This window comes from Herpailurus yagouaroundi, unplaced genomic scaffold, assembly GCF_014898765.1.
Source record: "Herpailurus yagouaroundi ecotype Mexico unplaced genomic scaffold, PumYag 111319, whole genome shotgun sequence".
Classification (NCBI taxonomy): domain Eukaryota; kingdom Metazoa; phylum Chordata; class Mammalia; order Carnivora; family Felidae; genus Herpailurus; species Herpailurus yagouaroundi.
In genome coordinates, this window is record NW_024421729.1 from 2,633 (window position 1) to 12,145 (window position 9,513).

The 9,513-nt window shown below is 40.3% G+C and overlaps 1 protein-coding gene across 1 annotated transcript; it reads left to right on the top strand.

Annotated features, from left to right (window-relative positions):
* Positions 1-2,041: 2,041 nt before the first annotated feature.
* Positions 2,042-7,229, top strand: LOC121026478 (indoleamine 2,3-dioxygenase 2-like). The gene is made up of 3 exons (XM_040469321.1): positions 2,042-2,345; positions 4,791-4,909; positions 7,197-7,229. Exons 1-3 carry the CDS (start codon positions 2,226-2,228, stop codon positions 7,213-7,215), a joined length of 258 nt encoding a protein of 85 aa, XP_040325255.1. The 5' UTR covers positions 2,042-2,225; the 3' UTR covers positions 7,216-7,229.
* The last annotated feature ends 2,284 nt before the right edge of the window (positions 7,230-9,513 follow it).

The window sequence follows — 9,513 nt, forward strand, 5'->3', positions numbered from 1 at the left end:
AAAAAAAAAAAACCTCTAACCAAAAGCCACATTCTCAACTTGGACCCTGTTCCTTTACCTTGGCTGCACTCTAGGTAACCAGTAGGGACTTATGGCTATAGAGCATTTGAAACGTTAAGACAAATTGCGATGTAAGCTACTCACTGGATTCTGAAGACTTACCCTAAAAAAGAGACTGCGAATCATCTCAATATTTTTATACTGATTATGTGTTAATAATATTATGCATATATTGACCTAGAAAAAAATATGTTACTAAAACAAATTTCATGTTTCTTTTACTAATTTTTTTAAATGTCTCTTGTTAGGGTGGCTGGTGGCACCAGTGACCAAGAATTGCACGAAGAGTAGAACAACTAGCAGGACAGAGTTTATTCATTCTCCAAGAGAGGAGAGGGGCCAGATATCAAGAGAAACGGTGGCCCGAGTTTGTATTAGGCTGGGCCTCTTAAAGGGTTTTAAGGTTGTGAGAGGTTTGCAGCCACACCCATGGTGGGGCGGGACTGGGAGGTGACAAGTTTCTCAGGATGCTCTGTCCCAGGCTCTGCTGGGATGTGGGTTATGGTCCCAGGCTAGAGAAGGTTAAGTTTTATAATTGTGGTCTATTTTCTGAGAATGAAGGGCACCACGACCTGAAAGAGAAAGAGGCTCAAACACGGACATCTGCGGGGTTTCTCGATAAGCTTGCCTAGGGAGGGGCCTTTAAGTAGAACCTTTTTTGCCCTTCTTGCTGGAAATTTTTTAATTACATGTGTGGTTTCCATGTTTCTAGCAGGCAGTGCTGACTTGGGAGAACAGGGCAATTGTCGGCAGAACTGAAGTAGCATCCGGGCTCAGTCCCTGCCGGCTCTGTGACCCTGACCCTACCCTCTTTGACTTAGTTGTGTCCTGTGGATTTGGGGGCAAGACAGAACAACATCCGGCATGGGAAGTTTTTAGCGGCGTGCCTTGGAAACGCTTTCCTAAGCACCTTACAACAAGTGCTTAATAACTATGGTCATAATTCTCAAGCCGGTTCCTGTTGAAATGCAACATCTCAGCAGTCACTCCCCCACCTCATACACGCACACGCAAACGCACGCGAGCCTAGAGCACATTGCATTTGCGATTCAGAGCCAACTTTTAGGAGGAAGGAACACGCAGCTGCGCGGGGCGAACAGACACGGGAAGGCTGCCCCTTGGCGGAGAGCGGAGGAAGGATTCCGTGGCGGAGGCTCTAGAGCAAGCTGCGGACAGCCTGGGCGGGAGGGGGAGCGGGTCTGAGGCCGCAGAGGCGGTGCCTGGCGCTTAAAGGGATACACAAGACGTCCACCGCCGCCTCTTGGGGCACTTAAAGACCCAGAGAAGGACCCCTGGGAAGATCTGGATCAGGCTGTGTCTACAGCTGGGGAAGATCAGGCTGTGTCTACAGCTGGGGAAGAGATAGAGGGACCAAGGAAAAAGGCCGAGGTGAGGAGGGGGTGTGCCAGGAAGGTGGAACTCACTGTTTCAGTCAACCAAGACAGGCAAGGGTGTTCCAGACAAAAGTGAGAAACTGTTTTGTTGGGGCAGAGCTGTCAACAATTGACTTCTGTACGGGTGTGGTTTTCATGAAGACATCATCTGTAAATCCCCTGGTGATACGTATCAGAGAAAAAGGGCATGGAGAGGTGAAAACACCCAGCCACGGTCACTGGAAGGTTTCATACAGGACTGAACAACTCTTTGGCCCAGCTCAGCCAACACCCCCTAGGGATTTGGTCAAACTCCTAATTGCACTGTTTCTCCTTTTACTTCGGAATTAAACAGAGAAAGTAACACTCACAGTGCAGGCTTGTTACCAGGGTTAAATGATACCAAGGAAACAGAGGTGCCTTGATACGTAGGACTGTAAAAGTTGCCACGATAGACTCCATGAAATAGGTGATCTCAGTCTTGTAAATTAATTATTCTAGAACACTACACACTCTGTCAGTTCAGTGAAGGTGACTAGCGTCTGGGCGCAACCATGGGCTCAATTTAGGAGTTTGGATGGAGTGGTTAGGTAGTTCCTGAGCAAGGTCCCCTGAAATGCCTCAGATACTGCAGTGTCCTAAGATTGGGGGAAATGGGGTGTGCATGGAGGCTCTTAGTTCCTTCACTAAAATATAACCTGCTCCTTATACACATAGAACCCTTCACATCGAAGAACCCCTGTGCTCATCCTCACCGTGCAACTGATAATCTCTGGATATTCTCTTGAACAGATGCCCCTCCTGACCTGCCAGTTCCTCCAGAGTTACCGGGAACAGCGCCTGGCCCACTTGGTTCTGAGCTTTATTACCATGGGATATGTCTGGCAGAAAGGAGAGACGCAGCCCAAAGAGGTAAGGGGACAAAACACATGCCTGTCTTGTCATCTGGCAAGCCTGCTGCTCCTGAAGTACACTCACTGCTTGGCCCCACTCTGTTTTCCTGGAAAATAGGTCCTTTCTTGTTCTTTTCTTTGGCTGTCAGTTGAAGGAAGGACAAATGGCCCACTTACATGAGAGAATTTTTTTTCCCTAAGAAGCTAATTTTCTTTAGAAGTTGTAGCCATTCATTAGCTTTCACATCTTTTTTTTTTTTTTTTCTGGCAAGAATGTTTAACAAGTTGCATATGAAGGCAAGAACTGAGATCTCATTAAAAAAAGAAATTTAATAATAGCTTACACTTGCAGCATTCTGTATTCCTATGCACATATATTATCTCCTGATTTTCTCAATCCCATAAAGTAAACAGAACTCCACTGTGCCCATTTTACAGACAGCTGAGGACTACAGAAGACAAAAATCCTTCTCCAGAGTCAGATAGCAAGTTAGTGTAAAATGCAAGGCCATGCTTAGACCTTCTGATTCACTAATGTAACCTTCTTTCCCTAAAAGGCACCCACTGACATTAACAAGATTAATTTTAATTTTTTAATACTCTGCTCTTTCTACTGATTATTGATCTCTTAATAATTCATTTAAATCTCTTCTAAATCTTTACTTAACCTTTTATAGTTTCAGCCTGAACCTGGAGGGTGCCCAGGTGGCTCAGTCAGTTGAGCATCTGACTCTTGGTTTCAGCTCAGGTCATGATCTCGTAGTTCATGAGTTCGAGCCCTGCATCGGGCTCTCTGCTGTCCACACAGAGCCTGCTTCAGATCCTCTCTCTCTCTCTCTCTGCCCCTCCCCTGCATCTCTCTCTCTCTCCCTCTCTCTTACTCTCTCAAAAATAAATAAATAAACATTTTAAAAAACCAAAAAACCAAAAACCTAAACCTGGAGACATGAAATCTCTGAGTTCCATTAACAGCAGTAAAAAAACACCACTCCCTTTCATTTTGTTTAAGTGTCCCTTTTCCAGGAATCAGAGTTACTTGTTCCAGTACTCCGTGGTTCACTGAGCAGCCCAGGCCTATTTTGTTTGCTTGGTGAAGACTGCCTGTTTTCTTTCAAGTAAACAGAGGAAACCCCCCTGTGACAAAAGGAAGGGAACATGAGAAAGGAGAGAAGAAGAAGATATAGATGTGCTTCAGAGTTCTTAAATGTCAGTACATCTCATTAAAAAAAAAAATGTACATCTGATATAAAAACTTTGAAATCTAGGCACACTAAAAAATGTCTCGCTGGGCCTCCCTCCCCCTTGTGTTCTCCAAACCGTAATCCCAGATATGGGGAAGGGGTAGAGAAAGGGTGACAGGGGAGGAAGCCTTCAGTTTCATGGAGTGTCCATCTACTTCCAGGTTGCCAGGTATTCCCCTGTCCATGGCCTGGGATCATCTCCAACTTTCTCTACATCTCCTCTTCTAAGTCTTTACCTAAATAGACACCTCACTTTTGCATTGCCCTGCTCAACCCCTGACTCAGGGAAACTAAACTTAAGTTTGAATTTTAAAACTCTATAGTTCTTTTTGTTTCTTACCTGAAAAACAGTTCTGTCCCAAGTCTAAAAATCTAAGGAAAGCAAAAGCAGAAGCAAGACTTCTTTAATAGATACTTTTATCCTAGGGGGAAATAGAAATGCAAGTGGGAGATAGGGAGCATAAGAATGTTATTTTGGATCAAAACCAATTTAACTTTGTCTACGGATAGAGAACCCCCGCCCCCCCCCGCCCCCCCATCTCCCACAGATCTGAGTAGTTTTTCTGGACTTGTGGGCAGATATGTCTCTTTGGAGTGTTCCTCCAATAACTTAGGAGTTAAATAGGGACCGTCTTAAAGTTGTTATTGGGTTTGACTTATGAAGTGATGAACAGAGTTGGCTGCCACACAGGATGAAGTGTTCTGTCCTCCCCATTCCTGTTCCTGATTGAAACATAAACACACACGTATATGTGTGTATACATACACATGTATGTATATATGTAGTTTTATACAAACAAATACACACATACATATTTATGTAGATATCTCTGTCAATAGATAAGTAGATATATAAAGAGTTAGAGATATTTTTCCCACTGCTCATCAACTCAGCCCCCAGTTTATGTTTAAACATTGGTGATGCTCTTCTTTGCAGAGTCAGTTTTCAGAGAGTATTTTATACACTATGTATACGTATGTGTTCCAGTTTTGTAATTTTCATATATATTTCAGATTGTACTCATACACATTATATCCACTAAAATGTTAAGGGAAAAAAATATGAGAGTGAGGTGTGTGTATGTGGGTCACTCAGATAATTCCAATTTTATGCCCAGGTCATTTCTCTACCACAGGATTACTGGAGTAAAGGGCAATCATGATTACTTCCCTTGCTGCATTTTTTCTGGTGTATGCTAATTTCCTGTATTTATATCTAAAAGGTTCTGCCAAGAAATCTTGCCCTTCCCTTTGTTGAAGTCTCCAGGAACTTGGGCATCCCTCCTATCCTGGTCCATGCAGACTTGGTGCTGACAAACTGGACCACTAGGGATCCTGAAAGGTAAGACAGGGAGTGAGTGCTTTGGATGTGAATTGATGGAAACTTCCTCTCCTTACAGTAAAGGCCTGGCATTTTCAGCTATGTGTGATTCTAGATATTCATATTTAGTGTCTGCTTTATGGTTCCAAAGAACTTGTGTTCAAGTTCAAAATTTACACGTCCTGGAAATTTCTTCTCAATCCACTCTGAATACATTGGAGCAGGCTACTTTTTCTTGTTTTCTTCCACATCCAATCTGAATTTCTTAACTTGTCCTTCAAGCTCCTGCATAATTAGGCTTCATTCATTCTCTCTCATCAAATTTCCATTCCACAACATGCCTTCCATTCATGTCAAATTAGGGCCAGTGACTTCAATAAATCATCCTGATATAATGACCATAAATGATTGTGATTATGATTATGATTATAGGTGAATTAAGAGTAGGGCTCTAGAAAGTTAGATTGAGAATTTGATTAATAATGCTATCTCTTCTACCTAGCTGGCATCAATCCTTGGAAAGTTGGGCTGGGAATGTAGATAAGTATTGGTCTAAAGAAAAAATAGTGTGAGTTTTTAACAAACAATAATTAATCAGAATGGGTGGAAAAGGTGAATTGTTAAATTTCCCTTTGAACTTTATTATCACAACCAAATTTATTTCAGTCTGTAAGTACAAGAAATAGTACTTTTGTAACTTAATAAAATAACTAAAGGGACATTTAGGTTAGATGTGAGGAAGAACTTCCTCAGCTTGAGGGTTGTAGGTACCACAAGAATGCCAGAGGAGATGATGGGAATCTGTTCTAGATGATTAAACACTTAATATAACATTATAGATTTTGGGACTAATTTATGTGCTTCTTGGAAGAAGGGAGGCCATCTCATCTTTCTAAGGAAGCCTGAGGCCTGGGAGGATCCATTTTCCATAATTATTAATTGTGATCTTTGACCAGTTCTTTCATAACAAAATTAGTGACCAGTATTCTCATGAAAAGCTGCTGAATCTGACTCAGAGTTTTGACAGAAAGAAATAATAAATATATGTGCAGAAATAATTCTGGTCAAGGCATTGAATGTTGAGTCAGCTGGATTTCTGGTTTGAAGAGAAAGAGAGAAACAGGAAAGGTTGAAGGGAAAAAAAAATGTCTGGACTGGAATGGTTAAGTCAAAAATACAACAAGGGGCTAGTTGCCCAGTGAGTGAGTGAGCAGGGATGCATCCCAGAGAGGCAGACACAGTCTGGGGCTCAGTAGTTAGCTTTCTTGGTGATTAAGTTTGGAGTCTTTTAATATGCCTTCCATAGAGCTAAGTGCTGTAGAGAAATGGAAGACATGGAAGCAAAGGGCACCAACATGGTTAAAGAACAAGACAAATGTCAAAGAGGGACATAAGCAATAGCCCTTAAGCATTTCAAAGCAATTATAGCAATGCAGGCTTTAAAAATCAGGAAACAGCTTGGTGAGGAAATGAAACTTGATCTGATGCTAAAGGTAACTAAGAGTATAATAGTTATAACAGAAATACGGGTTTGTGGCAATGACAAATATATAAAAGGAATAAGATAATTTATCATGGTGGCCACAGACTAAATATTCTTGGGCTCCTGTGTGAGTGGAGATTTAGCTTACTCCTTGTCACACAGTGACTTTCAGGGAAGGAAAATTTTTCCTTTCTTCCCTTCTAGGTTCTTTGCCTGGTCTGATAATTACATTGACATAAGACAGATCAATAGAAGAAAAATGAAATTAATTATTTTACCTATGAGAGCCCATAAAATATGAGACTCAGACAAGTGACCAAAACAGGAAGATTTTATGCCTTTAGACAAGAAAACAATACATTTGGGAAGAATTGACAAGACATAGGGGTTTGGGCTTAGGGTTAGCAAATTAGTGAAGGTGTATTTACACAGGCTTCTTGGCCCTAAATTCCCTCTCGGGTTAATTTTCCTTGTACAGGTTGGGTACCTGTCACATACCAGATTTATTTCCTGCTTTCAGGGGAACGAAGGAAGTCAGAATGTCCTTCTTGTGCCAGCTCTTTCTTACATAACATTAGTTCAAATAATCAGTGTGCCAAAGCAGTGCATTTGGGGTGGAGCAATTCTGCTCTCCTTCAGACCCACAGTGTAGTCACGACCTGTGACATACAAAGTGAGCATGGATGTGTGTGTGTGCATGTGCATTTGGACACAAATGTATGTGCCTGTGTCTATGTCCTCTCAAAATGCATACCAGTTTAGAAACTGATTTGTTCTTTTATTTCCTTTTTCTCTTTGTGGTTATTGATACTGAAATTTGACTAGACCCCTGGAAATCAGGTAAGTTCTCAGAAATCGTTCACTAACTTTAGAATCCATGCTAACTAAAAGCTTACAAATAAACGAAAAGGAAAGCACATCAAATTTTGTATATAGTATATAAACTATCTAAAAATGCCTGAAAAAGAACAAAAAGAACAAGACAGGGATATTTCACTCTCACCACTGAACATAGTACTAGAAGTCTTAGCCTCAGCAATCAGACAACAAAAAGAAATAAAAGGCATCCAAATTGGCAATGAAGAAATCAAACTTTCACTATTTATAGATGATATGATATTCTTTTAAGAAAACCCAAAGACTCCACCAAAAAATTGCTAGAATGAATACATGAATTCAGCAAAGTTGCAGGACATAAAGTCAGCATACAGAAATCACTGCAGTTCTTTTCTTTTTTTTTTTTTTAAATGTTTATTTATTGTGAGACAGAGCATGTGGGGGAGGGGAGGGGAGAGAGAGAATCCCAAGCAAGCTCCACATTCAATGCAGAGCCCAATGTGGGGCTGGATCTCACAGCTGTGAGATTATGACCTGAGCTGATATCAAGAATCAGAGGCTCAACCAACTATGCCACACAGGTGCCCCAGAAATATGTTGCATTTCTATACACCAGTAATGAAGCATCAGAAAAAGAAATAAAGGAATTGATCCCATTTGCAATTGCACCCAAAACAATAAGATACATATGAATAAACCTAACCAAAGAGGCAAATGAACTGTACTCTGAAAACTATAGAACACTTATGAAAGAAACTGAAAAAGACACAAGAAATGGAAAAAACATTCCAGACTCATGAATTGGAAGAACAAACATTGTTAAAATGCCCATACTACCCAAAGCAATGTATACATTCAATGCAATCCCTATCAAAATACCACCAGCATTTTTCACAGAGCTAGAACAAACGATTCTAAAATTTGTATGGAACCACAAAAGACCCCAAATAGCCAAAGCAATCCTGAAAAAGAACAGCAAAACTGGAGGCATCACGACTCCAGACTTCAAGCTTTAATGCAAAGCTTGTCCTCAAGACATTTGTCCTCAAGACAATATGGTACTGGCACAAAAACAGACACATAGATCAGTGGAACAGAATAGGAAACCCAGAAATGGACCCCCAACTATGTGGTCAATTCATCTTTGACAAAGCAGGAAAGAATATCCAATGGAAAAAAAGACAGCCTCTTCAACAAATGGTTTTGGGAAAACTGGATGACAACATGCAGAAGAAAGAAACTGGACCACTTTCTTACCCAAAACACAAAAATAAATTCACCATGGATGAAAGACCTAAATGTGAGACAGGAAACCATCAACATTCTACAGGAGAACATAGGCAGGAACCTTTCTGACCTAGGCCATAGCAACTTCTTATGAGACATGTTGCTAGAGGCAAGGGAAACAAGCAAAGATGAACTATTAGGACTTCATCTTGATAAAAAGCTTCTGTATAGTGAAGGAAACAACCAACAAAACTGAAAGGCAGTCTACAGAATGGGAGAATATATTTGCAAATGACATATCAGATAAAGGGTTAGTATCCAAAATCTATAAAATATTTACCAAAGTCAACACCCCGAGAAACAAATAATCCAGTTAAGAAATGGGAAGAATACATGAATAGACATTTTTCCAAAGAAGACATCCAGATGGCTAACAGACACAGGAAAAGATGCTCAACATCACTCATCATCAGGGAAATACAAATCACAACCACAATGAGATACCACCTCACTCCTGTCAGAATGGCTAAAATTAACATAAGAAACAACAGGATAAGGCTAGGATAAAGAGAAAGGGGAACGCTCTTACACTTTTCTCCTCTGGAGAATAGTATGGAGGTTCTACAAAAAGTTAAAGAAAAGAACTACCGTACAATCCAGCAATTGCACTACTAAGTATTTACCCAAAGGATACAAAAATACAGATTCAAAGGGGTGCACATGCCCTGATATTTATAGCAGCATTATCAACAATAGCCAAACTATGGAGAGAACCCAAATGTTCATAGAGTGATTGAATGGATAAATAAATTGTGGTATACATATATAATGAATACACATGATATGTAATGAATATTCATATATAATATGAATATTACTCACAGATTCATCTATATGAATATTACTCAGCCATCAAAAAGGAAAATCTTGCCATTTAAAATGATGTGAATGGAGCTAGAGTATATTATGCTAAGCAAAATATGTCAGTCTGAGAAAGACAAATACCATATGATTTCATTCATATATGGAATTTAAGAAACAAAACAAATGAACATATGGGAGGGTAAAAAAAAAAAAA